The 17,355-nt window shown below is 40.9% G+C and overlaps 1 protein-coding gene across 2 annotated transcripts in view; it reads right to left on the bottom strand.

Annotated features, from left to right (window-relative positions):
• The window catches only part of LOC128863604 (putative neural-cadherin 2), a 133,505-nt gene extending 123,812 nt beyond the window's left edge, over nucleotides 1–9,693 (bottom strand). For both annotated transcript variants that reach the window (XM_054102838.1, XM_054102839.1), the window contains exon 1: nucleotides 8,226–9,693. In XM_054102838.1, coding sequence (XP_053958813.1) covers nucleotides 8,226–8,277 — 52 coding nt within the window. In that variant the 5' untranslated portion in view covers nucleotides 8,278–9,693. The remainder of the gene's footprint in view (nucleotides 1–8,225) is intronic.
• Nucleotides 9,694–17,355: the final 7,662 nt, after the last annotated feature.

The raw sequence follows: 17,355 nt of genomic DNA, 5'->3' as shown, positions 1-17,355 counted from the left end.
ATTTCTTTTTTATAACTGAATTATTCTGAATTTAGTGTCCCTAATATTTCATGAGTTTGTTTTCATTTAATTTATTTGCATTTTTTCATGTACCTGCAGGTCATCTACCCTTATTCTATTACCCATTAGTGCGGTGCGTCACTCTGTAACTAATTAAATTCACTGACCCTTATGCTAGTGCCGCTGCCACCTGCCCATCCCCTGCTAACCATTGGCCTCTGGGTACAAGAAAAAGCCATCCTCATAAAATATTAATTACGCATAATCATGAATCTGCTCGCTGTGGCTGCGCATAGCAGCAAAAACAAGAAAATGAAATTTGCTCATAATTAAAAATGCGCGCGAAAATTTGCAAATGAAAACTTCGAATGCAAATGACAACGCGTACCAAAGCATTGGAGTAAAATATGATTCTGGAGTTTTTCCGGCGCTCTGTGCATATTTGTTCATAAAATAAGTTTGACTACTAACGAAATTCCGCTAACAGATGTTTTTGCAGCAATTCTGAGAGGAAACAAATGAATTTCAATGAGATGACCCAAAATATTTACATATAAAACGGATGGTTTTTCTGAAAAACTTTGAATTAGCAGCCCTTTTTTGTGTTTTGGTTTTGAGGTTAGCTTTCCTGGCGAATTTATGAAGCATTGACGAATGCGAGAGCAACGTTTATTAATTTAAATGAATTTTTAAAAATATTCTTGTTTTATCATCCCCATACACACCCATTAAAGGAGTATTTCATACTAACGTGCGCAATGTTTTCACTAAAAGCTTTTATTATTATTATTTCATTCTTTCTTTATGGTGTTTTCGGCATTCTTCACATATGCCTTATTACACATAATAATTAATTGTGTGAAAGAAAATTCCGAAAATAACAAACATACGCCGCATGAAAGATATCGTACAAAAGCGCAGCAAAAAGCGGGAAAGGAAAATTAATATACTAAAGCTGAAAGGGGTAAAAAGTGATTATTAATGGGCGGTAGATTGGTAGGTCAGTTGATGTGCGCTCATATCTCCATACATATAAGGTACGTTTCACAACTATAGGACATAGCTTACCCTCATAGATTTCGGCGTGGAAAATATGAAAACGTAGCAAACGCTTCTAAGCTTGCATCTATAATACTTTTATTATCTGACCGACCCGTTTGTGAATGTAATATTGCTTTAAATTAAGAGTATAATGTTTTGGCCCTATATTATTCGCTTCATGACTATAGGACATATAACAAAATAACAAAAGAAAAACGGTTTAAAATTATTTGTTTATTAAATTGTGTTTCCATTCGTTTGAATACATTTGAATATTCTTTTTGGCATAGAATTAATTAAATTTTTAAGGAGGTTTCCATCTAAAGCATCCCATTCTCGTAGAATGGCAGCTTTTAAATCGTCAACTTTATTATACTGCTGATTTTCAGCATAAACCTTCCTGGCTAGCAGGCCCCAAATATTCTCTATTGGATTGAGATCCGGAGAGCATGCTGGCCAGCCCAAAAGAGGGATGTTTTTGTCTGAAAACCACCCTTTCGTTTCCCGACTAGTGTGGATTGCAGCATTGTCCTGCTGGAAAATCCATGACTTCTGCCTGTTTGCATTTAAAAAAGGCAGCAGACTGCATTGGAGCACGTTTGTGTAGTCCCGGCTTTTCATTTTGGAGGAAACGAATTGCAGCTCCAACTTCGAATCCATCGAAAAAGCTCCCCAAACCATAGCCGATCCCCCACCAAAATTTCTCTTAGAAAAAATTTGGGGCTCCTTTCTTAAATCTTTCCAATAGCCACGGTTGCCATCAGGGCCATCAAGATTCCATTTTTTCTCATCTGAAAAAATTATCTAAAGTGATAGAAATTTTTTTACAATTACCATTTTTTGAGTGTGGTATTACGTACCTGAGACCAGTCCGTGGCCATGTGTTGTTTGGCGAATTCCATTCGAGCAGCTTTGTGACGAGCAGTCAAATGCGGTGCCAACTTAAGTTTTTGGCGGCATATGTTTGGGGCTTGATGGAGCACCCTCCAAATCGTTGATTTTGACACCTTTTTTGAAGTTAAATTCACCAGTTGCGAACAACTTGTAGATTTATTACTGGCATTTTTTATTATTACTCGACGGTCCCGATCAGAAAGCTTCGGTTTCGGTCCTCCGCGTCGTTTTGTGTCATATTCTGCCGGATTTGATAAAAAATTTGTCACCACGTGTCGGCTGCGACTTAATTTTTTCGCGATTTCTGTGACGCAGAAACCCTCCTCATCCAACGCAGTAATTTTACCTCTCTCGAATTCGGAAAGTTTTGAACCACGTGGCATATTGACATTTATTGTCTTTAAAAACTATTTTAATTAAAAGTAGTACTCAGCGAACACGTGTATGCACTTTATGAAACGGGAAAAGTAGTAACGAATTGCTCTGACTCGTGCTCAAAGTAACGGTACAAACAAACACAAAAACACCACGATGAAAAGTTGTTGTTTATTGATACTAAGAAGAATAACGGTATTATTCCATATATTCATTTATTTTTACAGAGTACCTACATATTTTTGGAGTAAAGATTAAATATTCATGTTATGTGTCCTATAGTTATGAAACGCACCTTATACATAATTTTCCATTTTTATGAGTACAACATTCGAAGTTGATCTCTCAAGCGCGGCTTAACCTTACTTATTCGCATACGTCTACATCCCTGCGTTCATATTTTTATGGTTGTTCGCGAAAATGGAAAATCCCTGTTCATATGAATGCTTTTGGTATTTCAGCTTGTGAGAAGCGTAATATTCTGTTTCTAACAAGTTAAAGTTCCCCAGTGCATCAAACATTCGTACAAAGGTTAAGTATTAAAAAGTATAACTAACGGGGTACATCGAAAGAAGTACTACATACATACATACTGCATTAGATACATATATGTGTAAAATGTAGCATATCTATGTAGAACAACGAAAAGACGTACATACCCCACAAATTTATATGATTGATCGACCTTATTCTCTAACTCCTGATGCCCTTCTTATTGCTCTACATAAAAAGGAGCAATGCGAAGCCCCTACCTATAGGGTTTAGCGATAAGTGTTTTCTTATGATAGAATCGTGCTCTGATATTTGTTTTTACCTGCCGAGCAGCAACCACTGCAGACACAATTTTAACCCATCATATGTAAAAATCACTATGTATCATGGGAGAAAAAAAATGTATCATAGTAGAAAATGTGTCATGAGAGAAGAACAAATTTTATCATGAGTGAAACAATTTTTCATTCAGGTGAGAAAATACTTCGAATTCCTCATTTGATGTAAACTTTTTCGTACTTAATGGCGTTACCCAAAAAACTTAATTTTTTTTCTTTGTGTAAAAACTCCATTCACATAACTGAATAAATTCTGTTAGCAGCTGCTAAAAAGCCTAAAGTCACCTACTTAAACGATATATATCCAAAAGCAGCATTCCATAGGGCACCAGGTAAGAAAATGACTTAACAAATTCTAGTTGGAGGAAAATAGTTCAGAAAGTTTAATTGTAAATGGATGGAGAACTTTCTGCACTAAGGGAAACTTGAATTTTTGGTACCCTGTTCTTCAAAGTTGTAGGCGTCAATGCAATATTCTTAGAATCATTGCCTGGTGGCACGATGACAGAGCTTCAGGATTTTTTTTATTCCTTGATAAATTATAAAAGTAAATAAAAGAACAAATACAAAGTAAATAGAAGTATGGAAATAAAAAAGGATTTAAGGTACTGGAATACTAAAGAAAAACTCTCAAAGCTTTTTGATTTAAAATTTAATTTAATTTAAAAATTTTAAATATAATTTCAAAAAATGTTCAATAATACGCAGCACTAAATAATCAGCTTATTGGAAATTAAGATTTTCAAGAAAGAATTTAAAATTTTCAACTTACCGTCTTTTGTTGGATCAAATTACAATTTTGAAAACTTATTTCCCCGTTTTTAGGGGCACAGAAGCAACCTACATTTATTTAAGTTTACAAAAATCCTCTTGTATATTATGTAAAGCGTTTTTCAGTAAGAGCGCTTCAACTTTTTTTTTCGAATAAAACACAAACGGTTTGACTTTTTTAATTAATTTTTTTTTTTTTATCGAGTTTGAACATATACATTTAAGTATGAAATTCGATTTCTTTTGCATGACCACCGCGTGCACGTTTTACGAAGTCCAATCGTTGAACCCAATTCTCGACCACTCTTTTGCATAAATCGGCCGAAATTCCAGCAATTTCGCGTTCAATATTGGCTCTGAGCTCACAAATCGTCGCCGGCTTGTTACTGTAGACCAATGACTTCACATAACCCCAAAGAAAATAGTCTAGAGGCGTCAAATCACACGAGCGCGGCGGCCATTCGACCGGTCCATTTCTGAAAATAATGCGCTCATCGAACTTACTCTTCAACAAATCAATTGTAGCGTGTGCTGTGTGGCTTGTGGCCCCGTCCTGTTGAAACCACATATCGTCTAAGTCCATACCATTCAATTGCGGCCAAAAATAATCGTTTATCATGTTGCGGTATCGATTTCCATTCACAGTAACGTGGTGATCGTTCTCGTCAACGAAAAAATATGGGCCAATTACGCCGCCGGCATGTAAACCGCACCAAACAGTGATTTTTTCGGGATGCAACGGTGCCTCATGAATCACGTGTGGATTGCTTTCTGCCCAGTAACGCATATTTTGCTTGTTGACAAAGCCATTGAGCCAAAAGTGAACTTCATCACTGAAGATGATTTTTCGACTTTAAACTTTCTTAACAGAACACGCATTTTTATAATAAAATTTAATGATTTGAAAGCGTTGCTCAAGTGTGTAGCGTTCCATGATGAAATGTATACTAATGAAGTTTACAAATGACAAGCGAAAAATAAAAAATATTGCGTCGTTCGCCCTCCCTATCGGAAAAAAGTTGAAGCGCACCTATTGAAAAACGCTATACATTAATGTAACAACTAAGGCAATAAAGGAAATATAATGTGAACATAATAACATTTTACCAGACCGAGAACAAACCCAGATAGACTATGGTGTCGAGAGTCCCTTAATAAGGGAACTAAATTCAATATAGGACTGTAGGTAAAGAAATACGCCAATGGGGTGACTCGTGGAGAGCCAGTGAAAAAGTGTATCGAAAAATAGCTAAAGTCCCTAAACTTTTCTTGGGGATAGAAAATGATAGTTTTCCAATTTAGCGCTATTTACTTTCTTAATCTTAATTACTCTCGGACTAAGTAGGCAACTGAGTAGTAAAGTCCTCTCTCGACGAAGAAAACTAACACTCTATAAGGCTCTCATCATGCCCGTCCTAACGTATGGCGCAGAAGCGTGGACGATGACAACATCCGATGGATTTGTGGACCTTTGCACATTGGTGACGGCGAGTATCGCAGGCGATGGAACAATAAGTTGTATGAGCTTTACGACGACGTACACATAGTGCAGCGAATAAAGATCAAGCGGCTACGTTGGCTGGGTAATGTCGTCCGAATGGGTACAAATGCCCCGGCACTGAAAGTTTTCGATGCGGTACCAGCTGGTGGTAGCAAAGGAAGAGGAAGGCCTCCTATACGTTGGAAATATCTGGTGGAAAAGGGCTCCGGTTAGCACGAGAAGGGCGCCGGTTAGCACGAGAAAGAAACGACTTATTAAACTCGGCAAGAATAGCGTAAGCGGTTATCGCGCCAATCAATAAGAAGAATTCCAAATCCAGTTACAAATATGTGTTTTTCAGGCAGAAGCCGTTACCATCCCGAAATCATGCACATTGCTGAGAGATCGTGGGAGCGAGGGAAATATTAAAATTTTCTCCGAGAGTTCAGTCGCGATCAGGGCTCTGGCGACGCTATGGTGCAGATCCAAACTAGTCAACTCCTGTAATCCTTCAAATCTCTTGGGTATACAGGCAGTATTTTTCTGAACCCGCTTCCGGGATAGAGGAACAAAGAGAAATATGAAATTGCTGATAAGCTTGCCAGAAAGGGGAGGGAATTGGTCACAGAGACCTCCTACCTAGACATCGCCATCCCCTTGACACTTGTTAAAAGGGAATTGCACAACTTATGTATTTCTTAGGAAAGCGCATGAGCTATTTCGAAAACCCTTTGTCCCAATACAATAGAAAGTCCTGGGGACTCCACGCCATTCAATTTCCAAGCTCGTAGCTGTTTATCTGTCATTGGACAATCGACGTACAAGTGGAAAAGCTAGGTTTACCATTTAACCTCCATTGCAGACCTCCATTTGGGACCTTTCAGAGAAGGAGACTGTTAAGCACCTTCTCTGCAAACCTCCGGCCTGGGCAGCTAGACGATTAAAAGCACTGGATGCTCCTTTCTTCGACAGCTTGGAGCAGTGCGCCAACCTAAATCCCATAAATATTCTCCATTATATGAACAACTCTGTTGGCTGTAGATATCTGCCTGTTGGAGGCCTCCTAATCGTATCAAAACGGTACTTAAGTGCTACTTGGGGAGGGCCAGATTGGCACTTCGACCATTTACATAAGTGATTAAGGAAAAATAGAAAAGCTGTTGAAGGTAATCAAAGCTCAGGCTCGATAATTGAGCGATGTTCTCAGATGTTGTGGGGAAAATTTAAGGTTAATTTTGGAACTTACACATTTGAAACTAAAATACAAACACAATTCACAGAAATGGTTTAAATAAAGGGTTTTCCAATAACAGGTGTTACAGGTGAATGGATTGCGCTATCGAAAGATGATTAACGATTTTTTATGGCCGGAATTGGATGGTATTGATCTGGACAACGTTTATTTTCAACAAGACGCCGCTACGTGCCACACAACCAACGACACCATTGAACTTTTAAGGGAAAAGTTTCCGGACCTGGTTATCTCTCGAAGAGGTGATCACAATTAGGCACCGAGATCTCGTGATTTAACACTTTGTGACTTTTTCCTTTGATGCCACGTAAAAGAGGAGGTCTACGCCAACAGCCCAAGGCCGATTCAAGACCTCAAAGATGGAATTCGTGAGGCTATCGAGGACATAGGGCAGCCGCTTTACAATTCGGTTATGGAAAATTTCATGAAAAGAATATTGTCCTGTAAGCGTGGTCGTGGTGGTCATTTGCCTGATGTTATTTTCCACTATTAATACATAATGAAATAAACATCCGATTATTTATGCTAAAAAATAGCACTTTTCTTTGAATATCAAAATAACATCTCTTATTGGAAAACCTTTTATCATTTGGGACCATTTCTAATCTAACCAACTCGCATTAAATATAAGATCAAGCCGTAGGTATTCCTTTTTTAATTTTTCAGGAATTTTTATTAATTGCATGAAGTTATTGTGAGAGAAGACCCAAAGTGAAATTTTCCAAGGAATATAATTGCGAAAGATTTTAACCCTCTAACTTCATTTTAACAGCTATTGTCAGATACTTCTGAAATAAAGGTTGGAAAATACCCACTAAGATATATAACAATGGGTTAAAATATCTTACGAGGCAATTGCTTCTTAAATTTTATTTCACGTGTCCGAAGATTATAATTAGCTCAGATTCATACTTTAAACGTCATTTGTAATTTTTTGAAGTAACCTTAGTCACAAATAAGAAAATTTTGTTTGAGCACCAAAAGGAATTTTTATTTCTTATGTCAGTTATAAGGTTTCGTTAATCTATTTGCTTTCTGACAGGGTTGGTGATTAGCCTGCCGCAATAAATACCTAATAAATACTACTTACCTTTACGAAATGTACCATTAAGCAACAAGACCTTATTGGCTAGTTTTGACAATTTATGTGTTTCCTTTATAATTTTAATAATTTATTGTGCAAATATTTGCAATTCTTCAACAAAAACGATAAACTTTTATATTAAATTTCGAACTTTGTGGAAATTAAAAAAAAATTAAACAAATTTTCAAAGTTTTTTTTAGAATTTTTGGAAAAATTAAAAATTTTTTTTTATTCAAAAATTTCTCATAAAATTTGGGTCTAATAAAGTGCCAGTTTGAAGTACCTCAAAAATTTCTTTGTGTTTTGCTAATTTTTTTCGCTGACGGTGTTGGGTGAGTTCTTTCATATAAAAGACTAAATTTCGAGTGTTCCTTCACATTGGCCTTGAATTGATATTTTTAAACGGTGTTAAATCAATAAAAAAAACAATACTTTTGTAGTATTTTATTCATAACTGCTTCACTTTTAAGATAATTATTAAATATTTTTATTACTTACCCAGATAAGTGCTATTTGTGAGTACCCAAAAGATCTTTAACGGATCGACCATAACTACAAAGCGTGAGAAAATGTGCGGAACACAGCTTTGCTGGAACTCTTTTCTACTCCATGAAATAATAGATGATCGTAGCGCTGCTGCTTGCGGTAACAGTGTCAATACAAAAAGCAACAACACTAAATGCTGCCAGGCAAAGGCAGCAAGCAGACGAAGCACGTCACTGGGATGTGCAGGGTGTTGGGTGACAGAGAAAATTGTTGCTGTGTGGACAATAATTATGATGATATCTTTAGGGTAAAGGTGTCTTACTAGAAATTAAAGAGCTAGTGTGATTGAACGGTGCTGATATGAGGTGAAATAAAATTAACTTTTTTGCGCGCTGAAGGGGTTTGATTTTGTATTTATTAATATACTTGTTTTGTATTTCTTCTTTGAATTTCGTTTACTTTTAGTTACACTATTTTATTTGTTTTTTATTTTTTTTCTTAAATTTTGTATTATAGTTTCGTGTACTATAATTCATTAAAATTTTTATTAAACTATTTTATTCTCTTCTGCCTCCTCTATTTGCAGAGTTTATTTTTTTTTCGGTGAAGTCATTTTTTTTACATTTTGCACCTACACGTGCACACTTTTTTCGCTTTTTTTCCACGTAGTCTTTAGTTTAGTTTTTTGTGTAGTTTAAAAAATATTTGCCCTCCACTTGTACCATTTTTTGTTCTGTAAATTCACGATTCAGCGTTTGCTAGCTTAATATAATATTTATTAAAAATTAATTATTATGAATTTTTTGCATAATTAAAGTCAACACGTATGTGTACAAACCAACAGCACAACGCAAAAAATGTTCTGTTTAACCACAAGTGTCGCAACCACCAATTAATTGCTTCTTCTATTAGTTTATTTACTATTTGGCAATTTCGATTTACCGTTTTCAATTTGATTTTCTCTATACGCTTTGTTGTTATTATATGTATGCCTTCTTGTTGTTGCTATTGTTATTGTTGTTGTTCTCTGCCACTTTTTGCCTTTGCCGGCTCAATTCGGCTTAGCAAGGAGTTTTTTCCCCATTGATTTCTTCACACACATACACACACACAACCACATTTGCACGAAAGTCGGTTTACATAGGCGTCGAAAGCTCAAATGTATTGCGGTTAGATTTGTTTGTTCGCAACATTGTTTACTCTGCTGTATTCATTTATTTTATTAGTTATTTGCTATCAGTAAATAATCTTAAGTCTACATAAAAACAAATAAACGAGTTTACTGAGCTATTTGTACATTCTTCTAAAAATTTGTATGTAATGGCGTTCAGAAGCTGTTAAGTTCAGGGTTGAAGAAATCGAAGCAGTGCAATCACAACAAATTGGAAAATACAAACATACATCCATATGTATACCTTTGAAGTTATTGGCGAAATGAATCACTGGTATGGTGACGTCACCGAATTGGTTTTCATGAATGCCACAGATTATCAGTTGTGTTGCTTTGCTCAAGGAGCTTAAGCGCGTTTTAATTTTGAGCAAGAAGAACATTTATAAAATGACTTGAGAGCTTTCAATATTTATTTTCTCTGTAAAAACTTGAAAATAAGTTCGTGCGGTTTTTTTTCGAAATTTGAAACTTTATTGACGTAAAATGGTTACAAATTTAATATTCAAAATATTGTCCATCGCTTACTACTACTTTTTCCCATCTTTCTGGCAATTCACGGATTCCCTTTGTGAAAAATTCGGTCGGTTTTGCCGCAATCCACGAATCGATCCATTTTTTGACTTCATCGTAATTACGGAAGTGCTGGTCAGCCAGGCCATGTTGCATCGATCGGAAGAGATAGTAATCGGATGGCGCAAGGTCTGGACTATACAGCGGGTGGGGTAGGACATCCCATTTGAGCGTTTCTAAGTATGTTTTGACCACTTGTGCAACATGTGGCCGAGCATTGTCATGTTGCAAAATAACTTTGTCGTGTCTATCGGCGTATTGCGGCCGTTTTTCTCGCAGTGCTCGGCTCAAACGCATCAATTGTCGTCGGTAGACATCCCCCGTAATGTTGTTGTTGTTGTTTTAACAGCATAGTTAGCCCTGTCAGTGTGGGTATATCATCGGTCGTCTTCGTCTAGCTCATCTAGGGGTAGGCCCAGGAAACATGCTGTTTCGACGGGTTGGGTCCAGAGGGAGAGGGGGGTTAGATGAGTCTGATTAAGGGGGCATGTGAAGAGGTGGTTAGTGTCGTGCGGGGTACCTTCACATGCCGGACATGTGTTTGGTATGTCGGGGTCAATTCTGGATAAGTAGGAGTTTAACCTGCTACAATATCCAGAACGTAATTGTGCCAATGTTACACGAGTCTCACGGGGAAGCTGGAGCTCTTCATCTGCAATGGGTGGTGGTTGGACTCCGATTACGGCATTCACGGGACGGGAGTTCATGAAGGTGGTAACGGACTCCCGGTGAATGTCGTTTATTGACTGTCTGAATACTGTCCGGTCCAGTAGGTCTCGGTCAGTTTTGTCCTGGAGTTCGTCAGCGTAGTCGAGGAGGTGTCTCCTGACGTGCCTGGGAGGCGGCTCAGGCTCAAGCAGGTGTCTGCAGGGGTGAAACCTGCGGTAACACCCCAGCAGGAACTGCTTGCTGAGCAGTTTGTTGTGCTCCGCGACTGGGAGCATTTGTGCCTCGTTGTGCAGGTGTTGTATGGGTGACATCAGGAGGCACCCGGTCGCTGTCCGAATGGCGGTATTCTGACATGTCTGAAGCTTTATCCACTGCGAATCACTAGTGCCAGGCGACCAGACAGGCGCAGCATAGTTTAGAACCGGCCGGCCAATTGCCTTAAATGTCGAAAGCAACAGTTCTTTGTCCTTGCCCCAAGTGCTGCCGGCCAGCGATTTGAGGACCTTGTTGCGATTTTGGACTTTAGTGGCAATTGCGGTTGTATGCGCAGAGAAGGAGAGCAAGCTGTCAAAGGTTACACCCAAAATTTTGGGGTTATTCACGGTCGGAATTGGTGTGTCGTCGACTTTTACCTTAAGGGACAGCTTGACCTCCTTTGTCCAGGTGGTGAAAAGGGTCGCCGTGGACTTAGTGGGGGAAAGTTGGAGATTCCTCGCAGTGAAAAAGCGAGAAAGGTCGGTGAGGTAGTTGTTCACTTTGGAACACAGGCCATCGATGTCATTGCCCGACGCCATTATCGTGCAGTCGTCAGCGTATGAGATCAGGGAAACTCCCGCTGGTGGTTGGGGGAGCTTCGAGATGTAGAAGTTAAAAAGCAAGGGTGAGAGGACACCACCCTGCGGTACGCCTTGCTTAATCTTCCTCTGCTTTGACATTTGATCTCGAAAAATCACTGACGAGTGCCGACCGCTCAGGTAGTTCGCGGACCACCTCTTCAGCCCTGGCGGGAGTGTCGACTGATAAATATCATCTAGTAGCGTGGAATGGCTGACTGTATCGAAAGCCTTCTTTAGGTCCAACGCTACTAGGACAGTCCTCTCGCAGGGGCGGTTTTGGTTAAGCCCGCGATTTATCTGGGCGTTTATGGCGGTGAGTGCCGTGGTGGTGCTGTGCACTCGTCGGAATCCGTGCTGATGTGGGGCTGGGGCCAGGTGGGTCGTGAAGAGTGGGAGTAGGAGGGCTTCAAGTGTCTTCACTACTGGGGAAAGGAGAGTTATCGGCCGATAAGACTCCCCTTGGTTGGCGGGTTTCCCAGGTTTCAATAGTGGGACCACTCTCCCTGCTTTCCACTTGTCAGGGATGATGAGAGTGGCCAGAGACAAATTGAAGACCCTTGTGAGGTATCCTACTCCCAGGGGTCCCAGGTGCTTCAGCATCAGCGCGTTAAGTCCGTCAGGGCCAATGGCTTTCGAAGATTTCGACTTGTTGATGGCCCCCTGAACCTCATCACCGGAGAAAGTGAGTGGCGCACTGTCGTTCGTCAGTTTGTGCAGCCTTCTGGTAACACGACGTTTGGTTCTGTCGCCCGGAGGATGCAGTGTAAACAGCCGGCTAAAATAGCTCGCGCATCTCTTCGGGTCCGACGAAGTACAACCGTTGAAGGTGATAGCCACCTTGTCGTTGTGTTTCGTCGGGTTCGACAAGGACCTAACGGTGGACCAGAGCTTACTCACTCCGGAGGTGAGGTTACAAGTCTTCAGGTGCTCAACCCATTTAGTCCGCTTATGTTGATTTACCAGTTGCCGGATCTCCAAATTGAGATCCCTTATGCGGGGATCCCCGGGATCGGCCTGGCGTAGGTGGTCACGCTCGTTTGCTAAACTGGCTGCTTCTGCTGGGAAGTGGGGACGGATGTCCTTATAACATCCAGCTGGGATGAAGCGAGCCGCAGCAGCTGTGAGCACCTTGCGGAATGCGCGTTCGCCGACGCGCACATCAGTGGGGATGGGAAGAGCGGCGAAGGTGTCCTCGGTGAATTCCGTGAAGCCGGCCCAATTAGCTTTTATAAAGTTAAAATAGGACCGGTGATTCGCGGAAACGAAATCGGCAGGTCTCTCGATCGAGACGATAATGGGCAAGTGGTCTGATGCAAGCGATAGCATAGGTCGCCACGTTATGCTATTTATCAGACCCGCGCTAGCTATTGTTAGGTCAGGCGAGCTGCTACAATTGCCCACTACCCTGGTGGGGGCGTCGTCGTTCACTGTGCTGAATGTCGAGTCGTCTATCTGCTCTGCCAATTGCTGTCCCCTACGATCATTTGGCAGGCTTGAATGCCAAAGATCGTGATGCGCATTGAAGTCACCTACAACCAATCGGTTTTCACCTCTGATGAGCGCACCTATATCAGGGTGATATCCTGCCGGGCAGCAGGTGACAGGGGGTATGTATATATTAAAAATTTCGAGCTCGGAATCGCCTGACCGGACAGCTATGCCTTGACATTCTAAGGTGCTGTCCCTGGGGTCGATTCCTTCATCGATAAGACGATACTGCACAGTGTGGTGGACTATAAACGCTAGGCCACCACCGTTGTCTCGCTCGCGATCGTGTCTGTGCACGTTATAGCCATCCCTGGTGATCAGAGATGACCTAGCGTGCAACTTTGTTTCTTGGACCGCAGCTATCTTGATACTGTGCCGGTTCATAAAGTCGACTATCTCGTCGACCTTACTCGTAAGTCCGTTGCAGTTAAACTGGAGAAGCTTGAAGCTTCTCGGTGAGGTCAGTGTAATCCGGGGGGTGAGGGACGCGTGGGGTTGTCTACGTTGGACCTGCTGTGCAATCCACTGTGGTTGTTGCGGCCTGATGGTGGTGGGCGGCCGCTCCTCCGGGGGAGGTAGTGGGTGCAGAGCTCTGCAGCAGGGGGCAACGTAGGCAGTTGTCCACTCACGGGTGGTGCGCAGGCCGGAACATCTCCGAAAATGGCACCAGCCATTGCAGGAATTGCACTGGACTGATACCAGATTCCGAGGTATTACGGTCTGACACACGGAACAGACTGTACGGGGGACCAGGAGCTGCTGGTTTGTCCCCGCACTGGGGTTGGAGCAGGAAGGGATAGGAGGGGTTGAAGGGGAGTTGTGTTGCTCCGATAGGCTCCTCACCGTGGAGGTGTGGGTTGTGGTGGCGGTTGGTAGTGCCGGCCTATCAGGGGGTGTAGTAGCCGTGGAGGCATCAGACGCCTGTTGGCGGGAGCAACACGTGGCCACATACCGTGTGGACCACTCCCTGTGCGACTTAAGGCCTGAGCAGGTCTTAAGGTGGCTCCACCCGTTGCACTTATTGCACCTAACCGAGGTGGAGTTCGGGTGGAGCCGTTGATGGCAGACGCAGCAGTAGAATACCTCTGGCCCAGGGTTGGATTCGACACCAGCCCTGAGGAGAAGTATTTGGAGCAGGTTAGCTGCGGGAGTTTGCTCCTGTGACGTAAGGGGTGGGGTGATATACGATACACTAGACAGGGCTAGTGTACTGGGGCGGCAGCCCTTGGTCGGGAATAAAAGCCCGAGTCATTCCGGTAACGTAGAACCGGCTGCCATGGGAATGACATCCCCCGTAATCGTTTCATTCGGTTTCAGTAGCTCATAATACACAACACCCAGCTGGTCCCACCAGATAGACAGCATAACCTTCAGGCCATGAATATTCTGCGCCGACGTCGATGTTGAAGCATGGCCAGGGTATCCATACGTTGCCCGACGTTTTGGATTGTCGTAATGGACCCACTTTTCATCGCCAGTCACAATTCGATGCAAAAAACCCTTTCTTTTGTGCCGTTGAAGCAGTTGTTCGCATGCCATAAAACGGCGTTCAACGTCTCTTGGCTTCAATTCATACGGCACCCAATGGCCTACCTTTCGGATCATTCCCATGGCTTTTAAACGTTTGGAAATGGTTGATTGATCAACTCCCAAAGTTTTTGCAACCTCTTCTTGCGTTTGAGCCGGATCTTGATCGAGCAATTCCTCCAATTCGGTATCCATGAACTTTGGCGGCGCACCCTCGCGTTCTTCGTCTTCCAAGCCAAAATCACCACTTTTAAAGCGTGCAAACCACTTCTGGCACGTTCGCTCAGATAGAGCATGCTCACCATAAACTTCCACCAAGATACGATGACTTTCGGCTGCTTTTTTCTTCATATTAAAATAATGAAGAAGAATTCCCCGCAAAAACACATTATTTGGCACGAAATTCGACATTTTCAAGTGTGGTAAAAATATTGTTGTTTACGCTTCAAATAAAAAACTTATACTGACGTTTGTGCCTTACGACAGTAGCTCTCCAATGAATGTTTGGAAATGTGGATCGATGGAATAATAATCAAGTTACGCCATCTGTTGTAAAACCGCACGAACTTATAAATAGACCTATTAATTCCAATCCTAATGGATTTGATTATATATTTTATAAGAATTTTCATGCGTAAATTTCTGTGATTTTCCAAAATATTTAGCGCTCGATTCTTTTTAGTAGAAACAATTCCATAAAACGAGCTGGAAATTGTACTCGAATTATTCATAAATTATTTTCATACTACGTATTGCTGTAGCCAAGTAAATATGTGAGTGACTACTAATCGGTTGTCCCAGTACCAAGCCTCCTGAATACCCAATGAAATAAAACATCAACCATAAACATCAAACAAAATTTGTTCTATCCGCCGAGTGCATTTCTGCTATGAAAATGATTTTTTTTTTATAAAGAAACATCTGACTTTTGCCACATTATAACGGCTCCTAGGTGACCAATTCGGAAACATTAAAACACTATATTAATACTTTACCAGCTCTGGCTCAGAATCTGACTTGTTGAGAATATTATTGTTGCAGTGCAAGTTTCTGAGCGCAGTTCTGACATAGAAACGCTTCTTAAAAAACACCTCTAAAACACGCTTGATGCACGAATCGCCTTTAACAGAGGCGAGAAAGTTTTCGAAGACCTGCAGACCTGCTAAAGATTCTCTAGAGCTATCTGAGTAAGTGTGAGCGGCTGTAAGACACCCCAGACAACTAGAAGGCAACTCTTTAGATGATTGCACAAAGACAATTAGCAGCTGTTCGCCAAAAGGGTTCTGTGAGCAGAAAATTTGTTGTTATGATTAATGGTTACTCCAAGGTACTTAAATTGCTTATATTGCATAGAATGCACACAGCAAGTTTTGGAGAAGCTGAGAAGAATGTCTGCCCCAATACATTCAGGAAATCAAAAAAGTTTACTTAAACGATCAAATCGTAATAAAATTCGGCTTTGGAATAACTCCTTAAATTTATTTTCTAACGATTTTTTACTGTAAATGGTTAAGAAAATCTTAGTAGCTTCATATTTTGGCATAACATAAAAGTGCAAACCTTTTTCACCGCCTGCTCCAACATTTCTGCTTGGTCATAGAGGTAGATACTGGAGAATGTATGACATTTTCAACTTCATATCTTCACTTTAGATGGCTGTAAAGTACAACGGGCCGCCTTAAACACAAACGTGTCAAAGAACATATTTTCAAGTGTATTATTGTTTTGAAATCACCTTGCATATTTTTAAACTGGACCATATAGTTCATGAACTAAGTTAGGAAGACCATTATAGTACACCCGGATATGTTACAGTGGAAGGAATAGGGGAGCAGGATAGATAAAGTATGGATAGTAAGGCGGAAAATTTAGTTTGCACTCTTTCTGGAATCTTTTGGACTCTCTGATGAATCTTAAGAGATCCGGAATCGCACTCCAAAAGCCTAATTTTGATTCTAGGAAACGCCGGACAGCTACAGAGAATATTCTTTATAGTGTCCTCATTCTCACGACGGGGTAGGCATTTTGGGTCGCCAATGATTCCCATGGTAGCCATGTGCTTACTATAAGCGTTGTGCCCTGTGATTACAAACACTAGTACTCCCAGGCCCTTCCTATTAAGTTTTAGGAGAAAGGCCGCTAATTTCTTGTTTGGTTATTTCACAAAGCACTGGCTATTCTGCAGGAGCCCAACTTATAAAAAAGCCTTCTATGGGTAGACCTCATGGAGTCGTCAATCCATAGTGAATCAATGAAGTATTGACACCTAGAAAGGGTTCAGGGCCTGGTGGTATGCTTGCAGAGTCTTCGTGTATAATATGGGTCTAATCCGGGTGATGTGTGAGCAGTGTACTATTGCCGGTCTTATACTCAACGCCTTGTCAAAGGTTCTCTTACACTGCCAGAAGAATTTTAGTGTTCGAGGGGTCTTCTGTTCAATGTGCGTCTTACAGGTCATCTTACTATGTGGGATTACTGCTAAGTATGATATTTGCGATATATTGAAAAGTACTAAGACACTTTTTATGGGATTCACCGAAAGACTATGCAAATTTCACTAATGCTCAATATTGTTTAGAGCTACCTGCATTTTATTGGGAATATCTTCTACTGACTGTACTGAGATTAGTACGAATAATCTTAGATATATCCAGTTTCCGTGAACCACGCAACTCGATGTATACATTGCATAGGGGCATTTCATATGATTTTCTATAATAAAGTTAGTTCTATTTAACAGCGTTCCAAAATGGAAGTAAAAAGGCGAAAATAAGATACCAAGTTGGAAAATCGGAGCAGGCGACCACTGAAATGTCTGCTTTTTATGGGCTTAACTCAGCATAGAATGCAATAGTAAATTCTAATCTATTCTAGTGGGTAA

Source organism: Anastrepha ludens, chromosome 5 (assembly GCF_028408465.1).
Source record: "Anastrepha ludens isolate Willacy chromosome 5, idAnaLude1.1, whole genome shotgun sequence".
NCBI classification, from domain to species: Eukaryota; Metazoa; Arthropoda; class Insecta; order Diptera; family Tephritidae; genus Anastrepha; species Anastrepha ludens.
Note: the sequence above shows the minus strand (reverse complement) of the source record. Positions and strands in the feature narration are given on the sequence as shown.